At 42.7% G+C, this 17,068-nt stretch overlaps 1 protein-coding gene across 1 annotated transcript; it reads right to left on the bottom strand.

The window, feature by feature from the left end:
• Positions 1-411: 411 nt before the first annotated feature.
• NARS (asparaginyl-tRNA synthetase) lies at positions 412-16,196 on the bottom strand. Its single transcript, XM_015829141.1, has 9 exons — positions 16,131-16,196; positions 14,891-14,977; positions 13,602-13,823; positions 10,991-11,190; positions 9,332-9,467; positions 8,541-8,654; positions 6,315-6,446; positions 3,207-3,338; positions 412-1,562 (listed from the first exon to the last, which is right to left on the bottom strand). The coding sequence occupies exons 1-9, from the start codon at positions 16,188-16,190 to the stop codon at positions 1,431-1,433; spliced, it is 1,215 nt and encodes a 404-aa protein (XP_015684627.1). The 5' UTR covers positions 16,191-16,196; the 3' UTR covers positions 412-1,430.
• Positions 16,197-17,068: the final 872 nt, after the last annotated feature.

Raw genomic sequence — 17,068 nt, 5'->3', positions numbered from 1 at the left:
GGACACCAAGTCTCAGAGGCCAGATGCCTTTTTCCATCTCTTCTTTCTGAAATCCCATTAGTTGCTCCTGCCCTTTGGAACGTCTTGCCACAGGAGATAAGATCCTCCTTATAGGAGCCTTCAGGAAAGGCCTTAAAACCTGGCTATGCCAGCTGGATCCTGAAGGAGAAGCTGTTGGCTGGAAGTGATCTGTACTAACAGAGAAGGCAACCCACCTCTTGCCTACAAACCCTTGTTTTTTAGTTTATTTTTTTATAATTGTAATCCATTTTTTTATTTTATGATTGTGAATGCTTATTTTTTCTTGATGTAGTAAGTTGCTCAGAACTGCCTGAACTACGAGATGGGCAGTAAATAAATTTGACAGACATTTTAAGAAATGGCAAAATGAAGACAAATGGGACAGTGATGTGGAATACTTTTGCCCCTCCAATGCTCTGAATTTATTGATTGCTGCTCTTGAAATGGGAACAGACACGGCAGTTAACAGAAATGTGTAAAGTTGAGATAAAATGTACATCAAAGAATTCTGCCAGAGCTGGAAATCCAGAATCTCCTATGTCCCTTTTACATTTTTTTTCTAATTGTTTTGGTGGCTCAAAGGCAGTTAACATTTCAACTATGTCAGTAAAGATATTTATAGGAAAGTTAAACACAACTCGGCCCAGTTACTTGCAGACTAGGAAATATCAAGAGTGTAGTAATACAGTCAGCTTTTTTCAATGCCAGCTCCGCTGGGAGGAATAAAGACATCAAGTATTTTTCTGAACTAACCATTTAACATAACCCATATACACAGATCTTGAAATGCAAGCTAATTAACCGTAAAATACAGAAAGCTTATGTAGTCATCCTTATGAAAGTACTGAATGCTATTAAGATAGCTCAGAAGACTATTTCTAAGATCCTAAAGTAGTGGGTCAAAACTGGGCTAGAATTGTCCTTTTTACCCCTGTATTTTTTATTTTTTTTAAAAAAAAAAAATTTTATCTGCCCGCAACTCACATCTGCTATCCATATTGGCAAAGTCTACCAATGTTGAATAGTTCATTTTCCCTAAATCTGAAATCAAATCCTAAATCCTATGAGATGCTTTGCATTTTTTCTTTATAGTTTTCTGAGAGCCCAGGTCTACAAGGTATTGTTACAGATTGTATGACCTTGCAGTTCAGCCCACAGCTAGTTTCCACTGGCAATCAATGGTTTTTAAATATGCTAAAAGAATACATGAGAATGAAACCAGGTTGAGCCCAAGAAAGGGGAAGACACTTCTGGAATCAGCATACTGGAATTTAAATTCCAGTTCAAAGCAATTATAATTTCATTTGGAAAAAAAAAACATTTGCAGGTATTTGTGGGATGAAGACATGAAACTATGAGGAGGAAACTGGTTAAGGTTGGATAGACTTTGTCCATCAAGAAACTATGGATTAGGGTTTGCATCGCTGAACGAAGCGAGGGTATAGGCATACATCTCGGATATGGTGTCTGTTCAGAATCCAGGTGAGGAATCGCTCCAGGCCTAATCCATAACCACCATGAGGACATGTGCCATATTTACGCTGCAGAGCCAAAAATGAGAGAGGTATCAGTAAATGCCTAACGAACAAGCCGCCTTGCAACCCCAAACCTAGATCTGTGACTTAATTGTGCACATTTACATGTCATGGTAAACCAATGTGATTTGCCTGGGTTTTGCTTATGAAGCCATCCCTTCTCCATTTCTAAGACATAATTCCTATCTTAACGTTGTGCAAATCGGATACCTTAGATCAGGGGTGTCATATTCACCGCGTCACGGGGCGTGTCGTGTCGTATGTCTTTTTTCCCATTGCCGGAGCTGGGGTGGGCGTGGCTTCTGTGTGACACATCCGGCCTGCGGGCCAGCAGTTTGACACCCCTGCCTTAGATTATTTAACACCTCGTGGCTGGGGGACAAATTAACCATCAGTACTTATACTGGCAGTCCCATTCTTCTTCCAAAGTGTTCAGGGCTGTGATGAATTGATTCAATTGTCACATAAGCCTGTGTTGTGGATTAGTTTGAAAAAATGTGTTGCCATTCTCCGGCTGGTATCAGGGAAGTTTGCGCTGAAGAGCAGGGGCTGGAGAAAGGCTGCCATTTTGGAGCCTTGCTCCAATTTGGAGACACTGTCTGGGTTAGTGGTTGAGGACTAAGAAAACCTGTTAGGCATGAAAGACAGTTGGATGACCTTGGGCCAATCACTCTCAGTCCAACCCACCTCACAGGGTTGTTGTTTGGAAAAGAGGAAGAGGAAGAAAGAGTATTAGGTATGTTTACCTCCTTGAGTTACTTATAAAGTGTTAAAGGGTCGATAAAAATCGGATGGATGGATAGGATGGATGGACTGATGGACAGTCAGGTAAGCTGTCTGCTCATACAGACCCATTGCATGTATTCCAAAAGGCTTGCCCCTTAGGTAACATCTGATTATTTAAAACGTCTCATGCTAGCAATGGCTTCTGAGTGGTCTCTTATGGATGCAAACCTTTTAGACATTTCATAATCCTTGGGCCAAAGAAGACATTACACCATTCATACAACTATTGCTCGAATGTATTTTTAAACTAAATTACCAGCTGGGGAGAGGATCTCCCTGATTTGCAGGGAGAAAACAGACGCATGAAATCTCATCACTGCAGATAGGCTTTTCCCCATAACCTGCCAACCCCCCCCCCCAAAAAAAAACCTTAAATCCCTTCCCCTTTGTAATAAGAAACAACCATCTAATTATCAGGCTATATTGTATATAGGGGAGCAGAACCTAAGACAAATGAAAATGCAGTTTTGAAGCTTGAGATTAGAAGCACGTTATGGTACTTTCATGCTGAAGAATGATTTTTGCTTTAAAGCTAAAATAGTCCCTGCAAAACATACTTGGAACCTTCTGAATGTTCATTTTATTGAAATAACATTAATGATTATTGATAGGTTTTATCCCCATGTATTTAATGATAGGCACCTTTTTTCAGATTGATAATTGCGATGTGTTGGAAATTTGGGCAGCCTCTCCAGGTCTGTTCCAAAGGTTTTCTGCGACCTGTTTAAGCATTTTCTACACTAATTGGTTCACCAATGCCTGGATTTGATTTGACCTTTGGTTTGCCTTCCAAGATTACAGTGTTCCTGCCACATGGTAAATGAATGGCAGATGTGCCACCAACTCACAACACCTAATACGTACCTGGTCTGTATACCAATAGTAAGGGGTGGGATCAATTCCTTCTCTCTTGTAACCTTCCAGTAGCTCCTCACTGTCCCAAATACGCATGGAGCCTCCCACAATTTCACCAACATTAGGCATCAATACATCAACCTAAAAAAATCAAGACCAAAGAAACCAGTGAGAGTCAGAAGATGAGTATGACTTAACTTGGTTTAGAGTAGGTCTTTCAGAATTGCAACTCCTAGCCCACCACATTTCAAAGAACTTTATTGTAGGCCACTTAAAAGAGATGGGATGCCAAGCAGAAGGTGCTGATTGTATCATGCATGGCCCAAGGATTAAACATGACTAATGTAAGTGTTCAGCGAGGTTTCTCCTCTTCCCCTCTGTCAAATAATCAGATGGGACTGTAGGCGGACTGTCCATAAGAACATCTAGTCAAATATTATAAACGTATCTCCTGTGAGTTGTAGGCCTGAGTGACATCTTGTGGTCAATGACCTGTAAAACAGCCTTCCAGGAGCAATATCCAGTACTTTTAATCACAGGGTTGGTGCCCCCCTATTTTTCAGGCTGAAAGGAGTCCTGGAGGGTAAAATTTAATGACGTAGAATGCTCTCTCCAAGTTAGGAATGGTGCATTTCAATCCTAGAATGTTCTTTTTAGCCCTTTCGCTACACGTTATTACAAATATGTGTAGAGCTTTCCTCCTCAACCACACGTCTAAGAATGATTCTAAATCAGGGGTGTCAAACTCAATTTCATTGAGGGCCGCATCAGCATTGCGGTTGCCCTCGGGGTGTGTGTGTGTGGCCAGGGTGGATGTGGCCTACTGGGTGGGCATGGATGGAGTGGGTGTGGCCTACTGGGGGGGCATGGCCAGCTCTACATCGTTTGCGTCAAGGGTGCCTGTGGGGCCCTGGGCAGGAATGGGACAGATCTGAGGTTCTCTGGCAGAAGGGGGTGGGACAGGGGCAAGCGCCAAGGCATGGTCCATTTCTTCATTCCTCACAAAGGGTGACACCTCCCCAGCATGCACCCAGGGGGCGGGGCCGACATGGCAGGGGCTGGTTCCTCGCTGTTTCTAGACAGCCTTGTGGAGCTAAGACTGAATGTGTTTCAGCATAGATGGCCACCACAAAATTGTACATTGGCTCCCAGCTGGCCTGGGCCAGGGCTAAGACAGATGGGGCCGTTCCCTCACTGTTTCCAGGATGGCTTCGCAGGCCACATGAAACCACTTCGCGGGCCGCATTCGGCCCCCGGGCCTTGTCTGTTCTAAATCATTCAGGTCCTGGTTGTTCCAAAGGTGATTTTCAAAAGGCAACTGGGCTTTTTTTTTCCCCTTGAAAATGTTTCGCTTCTCATCCAAGAAGTTTCCTCAATTCCAGATCCGAGGAAGCTTCTTGGATGAGAAGCGAAATATTTTCATGGAAAACAAAAACAAACAAACTCAAGACTGTTCAGTTGCCTTTTGAAAAGCATCTTTGGGACTCCTCAGCCATAATTTAGCTTTCGGCATGGGTTTAGACACCACATTAGACCAATCACATTATGCCTTAACCCAGGCTGGCTGGCTCAGGAATTCTGGGAATTGAAGTCCACGAGTCATAAAAGAGCCAAGGTTGCCTACCCCTGCCTTAACCAGTCACTGACTTGGGATTCATCTAACTTTACACAGGATTATCCAAGATTGAACAGCATACCATTTTGGGTGTCATATGAAACATCAGTTTTGAATACCTCCAACCTATACATTCCAAATGTATAGGATAGCGATTTATCTAGAGCAGACATGTCAAACACAAGGCCCAGGGGCCGGATGCGGCCTGCGAAGTGGTTTCATGTGGCCCTCGAAGCCATCCTGGAAACAGTGAGGGAACGGCCCCCACTGCCTTGGCCCTGGCCCAGGCCGGCCAGGAGCCAATGTACAATTTTGTGGTGACCATCTATGCTGAAATGCATTCAGTCTTAGCTCCACAAGGCCGTCCAGAAACATCAAGGAACCAGCCCCTGCCGCATTGGTCCCGCCCCCTGGGTGCATGCTGGGGAGGTGTCACCCTTTGTGAGGAATGAAGAAATGCACCATGCCGTGGCGCTTGCCCCGGTCCCACCCCCTTCTGCCAGAGACCCTCAGATCTGTCCCACTCCTGCCCAGGCCCCCACAGGCACCTTTGACACGAACGATGTAGAGCTGGCCATGCCCACCCAGTAGGCCACACCCACCCCATCCATGCCCATCCAGTAAGGTGCACCCACCCAGCCCCTCAAGGGCAACTGCAATGCTGATGTGGCCCTCAATTACATTGTGTTTGAAACCCCTGATCTAGAGATTCTCAATCATCCAAGTCATTGGTGTCCCAAAGGTGCTTTTCCAAAAAGGCAACTGGACTTTTTTGGGGTTTTTTTCCCCCTTGAAAACGTTTTGCTTCTCATCCAAGAAACTTCTTTAGTTCTTGGATGAGAAGCAAAACATTTTCTGGGGGAAAACCCCCCAAAAAGTCCAGTTGCCCTTTGAAAAGCAGCTTTGGGACAGTCCAGGACAGTGGTGGCAAACCTATGGCACGCGTGCCAGAGGCGGCACTCGGAGCCCTCTCTGTGGGCACGTGTGCCATGCCCTGAAGATGGCGAGGGACTGGCCCCCGCCATCCTGGCCCCACCCACCTAGTCTGCCATGACCACCGCAGCCACGCCCACCCGGCACCCCGTGATAAATAAGTGGGTTTGGGGTTGCAGTTTGGGCACTGGGTCGCTAAAAGGTTCGCCATCACTGGTCCAGGAGAATTCTGCAGGTATATGGATGAGGTCTCATCTACAAAGATCTGCCAGAAGTCAAGAGACACCGGGAGAGGAAGAGGTGCAAAATGACAGCAGAGCATTGCACCATTAGCCCTGCCCCATGAGCTTATGAAACAATGCCCTTCCATTATTTTGATGAAAGCAGCAATGCTCTGCACATACTCGGGAGTCAAGTATTCCTTCATTTTTTAAAATCCTGTTTTTGAATAGGTTTCAAGACCTTGCTAACCAGACGGGAAATTTAGACTCCATAGTAGGAGTCGAGCAAGTCCCTCCTCCCCACACCAATATCTTGCATGCAGTACACGAAAGAGAACACAAACTGACAGATTCAGTCAGACGGGCGTCCTCAGGGCACCGCTGCATGTAGAAGGATTTAATCTCAGCAGGAAATCGACACAGCAAGATTGGTTCATTAATAGCATCAGTCATCTGTCTCTCTGGAGCTTCTGGGATATCCTGTGGTTGAAAAATGCAGCAATTAATTTCTCCTTCTGCCTAGAACTGTTCCACTTCCACTGATTATCTCTGGAGTCACATCTTTTGAACTACCCTAAAGCCTTACTTCACTTATTGGTGCTGTATATTAGCAGCCAGAATTGGGAATCATCCAGTGGTCAGATCAAAACAGGTTGTGTACATGGACCAGCAACACTTCCTCTGTGACCAAAACAGAGGTGACAGAGGAAGTGTTGCTTGTCCAATGTACACAACCTGAGCAAATCCTTCAAGGATTTGGACCAAGACCTCCAGAAGACATGGCTGTTTCAATCTTTTGAGGAGCACTTTACAGATAGTTATCAAATTAACACCTTTTAATGGCAGTTTGAAATTACCAATGATACTGGTCCTCATGCTTATGACTGTTGCAGCATTCTGCAATCATGAGATTGGCATTTGTGATCTTGCCATCCAGCTTCTATCAAGCAAAGTCAACGGGGAAATAGGCAGGGAAGGTCACGAATCAGTCATATGTCTCGCTTATTGACTGGCAAAAAAGTCATAAAATCGGGTGCTGTTGCATGATGTCTCATTTAATACTGCACACAATGAATTTGCCGATCTTATTGTGGATGCAGCCACCGAAAATAACTTTTTCCTATACCTTCTGAATGTACATCAGATGTTTGACCGAATGAAGAGGTCTTTGGAAAATCTGAATACCAGATAAGCTTTTATAGTATTTAAATCAACCTGCCCCAGTATAATTATGGCTTTAGGGGTCATAGATAATCAATTGAATTCTCCTGGAGATCCGCATGCCCTTATGATTAGCTTCACACATTAAATTAAGAAAGGCCTTCCTTGACTATTTCTACTGAATAAACTACCATTGGCTAAGCTGACATAAGCTGCCAAGCCATACATTGTGGTCTATAAATCACAATCTGTTTACAGGATACATGAAGCCAAGCCCAAACAAACCATGTTATGGCTTTGGACAATGTGCCACCAGATCCACAACCAACCTTCAATCTGGGACAAGAATGCAAACCTCATGAGGAACACCCACCCATTCACCTTTGGGGGATAATTTCCTGTAAGCAGAACAACAGAGGTGGAAGGGGCCTTGGAGGTCTTCTAGTCCAGCCCCCTGCTCAGGCAGGAAACCCTATATCATTTCAGACAAAAAGCTAAGATGGACCCCTCCACAAGAAGGAACGACCATACTTTTTGTTTCTCTTAAATCCGATACTCTAATTCTCTTATCTTTCCACATCCTTTCCCACACAGAAAGGGACAGATATCTGAATTTATTTATTTTAACCTTGTTTTTATATACAATTCAACCTCCTATTTTCTTCACAACAATAACCCTGGGAAGTGAGCAGAGCCAAGAGGCCCAAAGTCACCCAGCTGGTCTTTCATGCCTAAGGTAGGACTAGAACTCACAGTCACCTGGTGATTGGCCCAAAGTCACCCAGCCAGCTTTCATGCCTAAGGCGTGACTAGAACTCAGTCTCCTGCTTCCTAGGCCAGCACCTTAACCGATATACCAAACAGCTCTGTTTGACATTTGGTGGGGTTTTTTCCCAGCTTTTTTCACCACCAGGAAAAAGTTTGCAAACTAGATTGGAAGTCAGAAAAAGTCCATGCAGAAGGTAATGGTAAGCCACCTTCATACCAGACAAAATCAGTATAGGGACCTAGTCTGAGAAACAGGCCAAAGAGACAAGTAAATAAAACAGCAAGAAGTCAAAAGGAAGACAGCTAAAAAACAATTAGTTGGAGAATAATATTTAAGGAAAGGGAGAGTACACAAACTGATTAACTTGATTGCTGGGGGTTTTGAAATTAGGACAACAGCCACAATTTGCTGGTCAGCTTGATGTCCAATAACTTGATAATTTTAAGGAAGTGGAAATTTTTGATTGCTTTCAAGTGGTTGGGGTTTTTTTTACTTCCCGGTCTACACTGGTGCTCTCCAATCTAAGCTAATCCAAACCATCCAAGAACAGCTAAATGCTGCTGCCCAGTTGGGCCAAATGTTTGATTGTTTTTTTTAAAAAAAAAAAATACAAGAGAAGACACGGATGCTTATCAGAAGCTTACATCTCCAAACTCGTAGTAGGTGTCATCTTCCTTTTTCACCTCATGTTCCTTGAGCCATATCAGGGCTTCTGTGTAGTTCATCCGCTTGAAGGGGCGCTTGGGAGGCTCAAAGTTCTGCAATTACAGGTGAAAGATGCACTGGTAAAGATGGCAAGGCTTTAAAAACTACATCAGTTGGGTGGCTTAATTTTATTATCCTCTTTGGGTCACATCTATCTTGAAACTGCCAGACATTTTGACCACTAGTGAATCAAAACATACGTATGATAGTCCTCAACTTACGACAGGTCACTTAGTGGCCATTTGAAGCTAGGATGGATCCTCCAAAAGCTACTTAATGACCTGGTTCCAGTCTCCTTCCCCCGCCCCCGTGATTACATGACTGCATTTTGGTTGTTTGAAAACTGGCCAACATTTATGGCTGTTTGCAGTGCCTAATTTACATGACTGCAAATTATGTTTTTCCCCCCAGAAATCAGCATTTACTTCTGGTGTCTGAAATAAAAAACCCACACCATAATGAACACTTCTCGACCTTTGTAAAAAAGATAAAATCGGGTCCAATCACGTGTTGACCCGTTTTACAACCTTCACAACCTATGGCTGTAATTGCAGGGCTCAGTTATGGTCCTAACTCAAGGACTACTTGTAGAAATGAGCCTTTAAAAACATTTCATATATTTATGCCTCCCTCCATCTTCATTTCTATGGCCACCCTTCTGCCATATTCTGGATTATTTAAGAGAGAGATTCTGCAACAAGAAACTTGTATTTTTGTCTCAGCCACTTACCGGATTAAGGGCGTACACTAAATCAGAGACTGAGGATTTGAGGACCCTATCCACCACATCACAGACGAGATCCTCCAAACGGTTCAGCAGGTCTTCATAGCTCATGAAAGGGCACTCAGCTTCAATGTGAGTGTATCTGGAAGAAGAAATCAGTGTCTTCATGAGAAAAAGCTGGGAACCACCATGAAATTCCTCATCCCCTTCTGGTATGACCAGGACTACTGAATGCACCTTTGCAAACATACCTGGAGAAACCACTATTCCACTCAGACTGGGACTGGATTATGTGTCTGCACACATCAGTTAACCATTTTGGGGAGAGTGGCAGAATGAAAGGATGGGAGGGAGAAGATATCTATCTATCTGTATCTATCTATGTCTATCTGTCTCTCTGTCTCTCTATGTCTATCCATCTACCTATCTATCCATCTACCCATCCATCCATCCATCTAGCTAGCTAGCTCTACCTATCTCCATACCACTCTATCTACTACAGTATATCTATCTGTCTGTCTGTCTGTCTGTCTGTCTGTCTGTCTGTCCGTCCGTCCGTCCGTCCGTCCGTCCGTCCGTCCGTCCGTCCGTCCGTCCGTCCGTCCGTCCGTCCATCCATCCATCCAATCGCCACTCATCTCATTCAATGACTCTGGGTAGCTTGCAATTCCAAAAATATATCAGAGTTAAAAATACTAAAAACATTTTAAAACAATGAAAACAATAAAAAATCTTTAAAAATCCACATTAAATATACATAGGAGCAATATGGCCAGGAAATGGGGCTCTTGACACTTTCAGTGTCTCAAGCTCAGGACACAGCCAGGTTTTTAGGGCCTTACGAAAGGCTTACAGGGTTGGGACCGTTCTGATCTCCAAATGGAGGGGGCCACTGTGGAAAAAGCGTGTCTTCTGGTCCCGGCCAGTCGTTATTCTGGATGATGGGATCTGCCGCATGCCCATTCTGCTTGATCTAGTTAAATCTCTCGTACTATCACAATTCCTCTTCTGATATGATCTTGTGATTGTTAATTTAATCTCCAACGCTTGTTATTTTATTGGCATCCCCTGCATTATTCCCAATGCTTCCTCTAAGCAACCAATCCAGATTTTTAGCAAGTGGACACTTGGTTTAGTGCTTTGCATGGAGAAAGGGAAGGAAAAATGCACATGAAAAGTAAACAAGGGAGAGAGAGAGAAAAGGATTTTGGGAAGAAAAACAAAATAAGTAGCTTCCCCTGACTTTGGGCTTCAGCCCTACTACCCGGCACACAGATCTCACGGATTAAAATAAAATAACATAAAATAACAGAGTTGGAAGGGACCTTGGAGGTCTTCTAGTCCAACCCCCTGCTCAAACAGGAGACCTTATACAATTTTAAGCCTCCAGTGGACAGCCATTTGTCTAAAATTGTATAGGGTCTCCTGCTTGAGCAGGGGGTTGGACTAGAAGACCGTAAAAGCCTCCAGTGATGGGAGCGCCCACAACTTCTGAAGGCAAGCCATTCCACTGGTTGATTGTTTTCGCCATTAAGAAATTTCTCCTTAGTTTTAGGTTGCTTCCCCTCCTTATTCCATTAATCCCAATGGAAAACAGTCCACTCCAAAACAGTCTATGAGTTGACTCTCCACACATCTTAAAAGTTGCTAAGGCTAGGCACTTACTCGGAGAGGTGCCTACGTGTCCTCGACTGTTCTGCTCGGTAGGACTGGGCAATGCAGAAAGTGTCTCCCAAGGCTGGGATGCAAGTCTCCAAATATAGCTGGGATGACTGTGTCAGATAAGCTTCCTCGCCAAAATAATCCATTTTGAACAGGGTTGATCCTCCTTCTACCTGCGTTTGAACCAAGGTTGGTGGGGTGATCTAAAGGTAAAAGAAGACATTGTCCAAAACATTGAATTTATTCCCAGGAATTCCATTTTGCATAGAGTTCAAGATGGAAAAGCTGCACCTGTTGGGCATTTTATCAACAAAAAAACCAAATACAGGTAGTCCTTGACTTACAACCGTTCGTTTAGTGACCATATGAAGTTGCAATGGCATTGAAAAAAAGGGACTTAGGACTATTTTTCACACTTATGACCTTGCAGCATCCCCAGGGTCACGTGTTCAATATTCAGGTGCTTGGCAATTGACTCATATTTATGACGATTGCAGTGTCCCGGGGTTACATGATCCCCCGTTAGTGATCTTCTGTCAAGCAAAGTCAGTGGGGAAGCCAGATTCATTTAACAATTGTGACTCACTTAACAACTGCAGTGATTCACTTAACAACTGTGGCAAAAAGGTCATAAAATGGGGCAAAACTCACTTAAAACTGTCTCACTTAGTAACAGAAATTTGGGACTCACTTCTGGTTGAAAGTTGAGGACTACCTGTAGCTAGAAACTTTCTTAAAAGGTGGAGGCAGGAGAGAAGAGAGAAAAATTCTCGGTGGCCAGAAAAATTAACAAAAATATTATGGCATAAAGTTTTGTAAAGAGGACTGAGAGCAAAAAATATAGTGTAAAATTACGTCTGCAGCCAAAATTCTCCTGATGATTTATAGGGATTAAACAAAATAAGGTTCAGGTCATATTTAATTTAGGTGGAGTATGATTTAAAATTAAAAAGCATTACAACTGAGGACAGGATAGAGAATCTTTGCAGCACTGGATCAATTAAAAACAAACAACAGACTCTCCCAGGTTAGATAATGTATTTTATTGTTTCAGAGAAGCAAAACATGTATTTGTACAGTTAAAACAGCATCTTTCCATTTCTTTCTATGCTAAGGAGAATTAAGGGCTACAATGAGGCTGATGAAACCAGCAATTGTTTATGATCGATGAGCAAAGGCCACCCAAAACACCACTTATTTTGAATTTCATGATTTGTATATGAATGGTGTGTATATCTATATAAATAAAAATGTAAATGTTCGTTTGTTCAAAATCTTAAATCTCCGAAAGTTCTTCACCGATTGCTTTGAAATTTTGACACAACGTTGCATTTGAATACGCGCGTGTTTTTATATACCTACTATTATATAGATGTCACACCTGTGACAGGTAAAAACATGCTTTTTTGAAAAACAGCGCCATCTGTTGGACGTAAAAGCAACACACGCTACGATTTTACGATTCCAACAAGCATTGTGAAATTAAACATATTACAAACGTGCGCTTTCTCTTTTCTTTCTTTTCCATTTAACCAGACTGAGCCACAGCAACGCGTGGCCGGGTACAGCTAGTTCATTATAAATAACTATACTTTGGATGCTAGTTATGGCTTACAGGTAGTCCTTGACTTGTGACCAGCCCCTTAGTGACCATTTGATTATGACGGACGCCCCAAAAGGTTCTTACAACCTGGTTCAGAAGTTCCAATAGCTCCCTCCCAGCAGTCACATGACCACATTTCAAGCAAGCAGCAACAAGTCTGCATATACACCCATTTGCAGCATCCCATGGTCATATAATCGCAGTGTCAACACTGCTAACATTGGATGTTCTTGCTTTGACAAAATATGCAGAGGTAGCCACTCTCTGTATAAGCTGTGTGGTATTTTTAGAGTTAAATTAGATGATGCTTGGAGGGGAGGAGAAAGAATGTGTGTGGGGATTAGTTAAGATAAGAAAACTGTAGGCTACAGAAGGGAAACCTTGCCCTTCAAACTGATTGGAAAACGTGATTTATGACAGCAAATTAGGGGAAGGAAATATGCTGGCATAATATGTGCTCAGGGGAGGAGAATTCAGATCTTGGCCATGCTGTGCTGACACTGTGTTACATGATTAAAGACTTTTTAGGATAAACAATGCCTGGAAGTTCTTTGAAGTGTTTCATTAGTCGGAACCTTGACAAGCAGCTTTTTGCCGAATGGTTTCAAACATGGCCCATAGCAAACAACGGGTTTGCTTTATGACCGCAATGTTGACTTAACGACTGCTACCAAAAAAGGTCATAAAATCATGTCAGTCGAGGCAGGCCCCACTACAGTCCTAAGTCAAGGACAATCTGTATAGATCTAATGTTAATTCTTCTGCAAAATTGGAGATTAGGATGGATGTTTCCTTGATTCTGAACAGGGAAGATTTACACTTCTCCCTCGACTCAGGAATTCTGGGAGTTGTAGTCCACAAGTCATAAAGGGGCCATGGTTCCCCAACCCTGCTCTAGAGTATCTTGCCATGATGCTCTCATCGGCTTGCAAACTTCTTTTACTACACGGAGTAATATAAGAAACCAAGGATTTTTTGGCTTAAGAGAAACAAAGCAAGAGGCATACTTACTTCATAATATCCGCGGTCAAAGAAGTGGTCTCGGAAGCACTGGATGACGGTGGAGCGCACCTTCAAGATTCTGCTCAGGGTTTCCCCCCGGATCATCATGTGCCGGTTGTTGAGCTGCACATCTACATCTGATTCTTCATTGACCAGGTTATCAGCTCCTCCAGCTGGAGCCAGACCAATGAGTTCCCAGTAGTCACAATTGAGCTCGTGACCTCCTGGAGCCTATGGGAGTTTCATATTTTTAAAGACAGAAGACACGACAACAATAACACTCACTTAGCACTGTCTGAAACTCACTGCTGTTAGAAAGACGTATTAGCAATTATCTCATTGAAACAAAGGAGACAGTCATTGACTTCTCCATTCTGGAATGATCAGAGCAGGGGTCCCCATGGACTGGTACCGGGCCACGGCATGCCAGCAACGAGGTTGCACAAACAAGCAAAGTCCCATCTGCAGGATGCAGACAGCATACAAAACCACGCCCCTTCCAGTCCGAGGAAAAATCTCTGTCCACGTAACCGGTCCCTAGTGCCCAAAAGGTTGGGGACCTCTGGATCAGAGGATTTCACAGACAGTTGAAGTTTTTCCATGTACAATCAGTGTAACTTTAAAGGAAAAACCTGTAAACAGAAAATCAAACCAGCCCAATGAAAACTGAATAAACTCCTTGACCAGAGAAAGAAAATGAGAGCCAACTGACTTTTACTGAAAGCTAAAACAGCCTTTCCCACTAGATCAGGGTTTGAGTTCACATATCATACTCAGCTGTAACACGGCTTAGTTTATTTGGACTTAGTATGTTGCCTGGACCGCGTGATATTACTTCATAAAACATGGTTTGCAGCTTACTGCAATGGACAAATCTGCAAATTGTGGCTTATTCAAAAACCAATTATTATGCAAGCCAGGGTTCAGCACCATTTGCAAATCTGGCTGTTCTCTGAAACCAAGATAACTTAGATATATTGCTGGAATATTGGCAAAAGTTTGATCTCCACATTACTAAATAAGTCATTCTGTCAGCAAGAGAAAATTCCAGTGCATTTAAGTTATACGTGGGCAAAATTCCAAAAGGTGAGTATTTCCTGGGAATTAAAAAATTGCACTCAAAAGATCAGCATGTCAGAAAGTCTAAAGTCCTCATTTTCTGACCTGACACTCTGGTTTGCACATTCCTATTGTTCAGTGATTGAATATAGAAGAAAGAAGAAACAAACACCCTGCCTTTTTGGCGGGCGACGTTCAAGCAAACATAAGATTCTTTAAAAAAATTAAAATGCGCTTACCTGCTTGCCTTCAGGAACCAGGGTGAGGCTGCCATATATAGCAACAGTGCTCTCAGTTGAAAGGACCACACCATTGTAACATTGACACTAAAGGGAGAAATAAAGGAATGTTTAAGACTATGTCACCTGAGGTTTAAAAAATAATTGCTTTGTGCCTTCAAGTCAGTCTTGACTCCTGGCAATTGCTTAGACAAGCCCTTTTAGTTTTCTTGGCAACATTTTCGGAAGTTGTTTGCCATTGTTCCTTCCTAAGGCTGAGAGAAAATGACTGGCCTAAGGTGACCCAGATGGTTTTGTGCCTAAGGCAGGACTAGAACTCACAATGTCTTGACTTCTAACCTGATGCCTTAACCACTACACCAAACTGGTTCTTAAAAGTAATATTAATCAGGAGGAAATCTGTTTTCTTATTCATTTTAATGGATTCAGTCACACCACATGTAACAATATTTGTCAGCCACTCTGGTCACCAATTAGGAAGGAGGGAAATAGTAAACAGAATTTCATATGGGAATGCAAATGTATACAGAATGGATGTAATATTTTTAGGTTGAAAACCAAAGAACCTGAAATCAAGATAAAAATGAGAAGAAAAGGTTCTAATCATATAAGCAGCAATCACGTTAAATGTAATATAATGTGATGGCTCCTCGTGTGTTTAGGATCTTTTCTGTTCTTTCACATTGAAAACTACAATTTTAGGGAGAAATCTGGAAGGGTGCTTGAACTATGCCCAAAGCTCTTGAGGAAGGGATGAAATGTTGCCCAGAAAACTGGAATAAAAAGTAATTTGATGTAAGAGAAGAAGCACTGAATAAAGCTAAAAGCCTGAGCAGAAAACTGGAACATTGTGGAATCTACCTTCTGGGAGAAAATAAAAGCTGTGAGAAGATAAAAAAGTTGGAAGGATGGGTCAGGCTTCACTAATAAAAGACAGCATCTTAGATCTAACATCTTAGATCTAACCCCCCCCGGGCTATGCCCCACAATCCTTATCTCACAAAGGCCAAAAAGATGTTATTACTTCAACCACGCTATTTAGTGATATCTTCCCTACAACCATGGACGTTTTCCACAGCTATTTTAGCACAGCACTGAAAAGATGCTGAGTGTTCGGAAAATTTTCCCTCCTTTCTTTCACCACGTGATGACTTTCAATTGATTTTAGGACTGCTGGAATAAAATCAACAAGGGTATGAAATTTTGATGCACTTCAGAAGGGGCTTAAAAGGGAACTTACCAGTTCATCTGACAAGACACACTGAAGGAAGCCTGTGCCATCTCTTAAGACAATAAACATCAAGTTTTTCCCTGTATAACAAGAGAAAGAATATAAATTGTATAATCATTTAATTCTTATTTTAGTGAAAAAGTGTTTCCCTTCCCACCCATCATTTCAAAACTCGTTCTACTAAGAGCCTTCAGAGGTAGAAGCCAAAAGAAAATCTGTTGGCATCCTAAGAACTAGTCTAGGGGGTGAAAAACTTTAATGGGTGGCAGACACACTGAAATTTTTGACAGAAGTTTGGTGAGGCATGTTAGAGTTAGAGGCCAAAACATATTACAGTGAAGCTCAAATTGGCTTATTGGCACCACTGGAGGCAAAGTTAGTCTCGACAAGGAGAGCCTCTTTATAAATATATACAAATTACAAGTATACATGTAATTAGATTTAGGAACAAGGTGTATCTGATCACAGTGGATATAGAGCAAGTATTGACTGGATATAACTCATCATGTTCCTAGAGCAGGAGTAGGCAACCTTGGCTCTTTTATGACTCATGAACTTCAACTCCCAGAATTCCTAAACCAGCCATGCTGAGGGGAAAGAGAGAGGTTTCCAAGCTGAGCCATCCTGGCTCAGGAATTCTGGGAGTTGAAGTCCACGAGTCATAAAAGAGCCAAGATTGCCTACCCCTGTCATAGAGTGATCAGTGGGGCAATTAGGGTGTAAATATGAGGCAGTGGGACAGGGCTATAAAACAGTGGGGTTCAGAAAGAATAACGAGGCAGTTATTCCGTGGATAGAGTTTCTAGGAATTTACTTCCTACTGTTTTCACAGAACTCTGATCACCTCTCAGTATCTTTTCCCAGCTTAACATTCAGCCCTTGATCTTCTAGATCACTATTTCTCAACCTTGGCAGGTTTAAGATGTGTGGCCTTCAATCCCCCCCCC

This window comes from Protobothrops mucrosquamatus, unplaced genomic scaffold, assembly GCF_001527695.2.
Source record: "Protobothrops mucrosquamatus isolate PMUCROS unplaced genomic scaffold, P.Mucros_1.0 scaffold5496, whole genome shotgun sequence".
Classification (NCBI taxonomy): Eukaryota; Metazoa; Chordata; class Lepidosauria; order Squamata; family Viperidae; genus Protobothrops; species Protobothrops mucrosquamatus.
This window is presented reverse-complemented; position numbering and strand designations above follow the sequence as displayed.

Bases quoted from the DNA above. Each gene is read 5' to 3' on its own strand.
- NARS (XM_015829141.1), bottom strand. From the start codon at position 16,190: ATGTTTATTGTCTTAAGAGATGGCACAGGCTTCCTTCAGTGTGTCTTG. The intron at 11,191-13,601 runs GTAAGTATGCCT...TTTTACCTTTAG, and splicing joins TTGACCGCGGATATTATGAA to ATCACCCCACCAACCTTGGT. The intron at 6,447-8,540 runs GTAAGCTTCTGA...TTTCAACCACAG, and splicing joins CCTACTACGAGTTTGGAGAT to GATATCCCAGAAGCTCCAGA.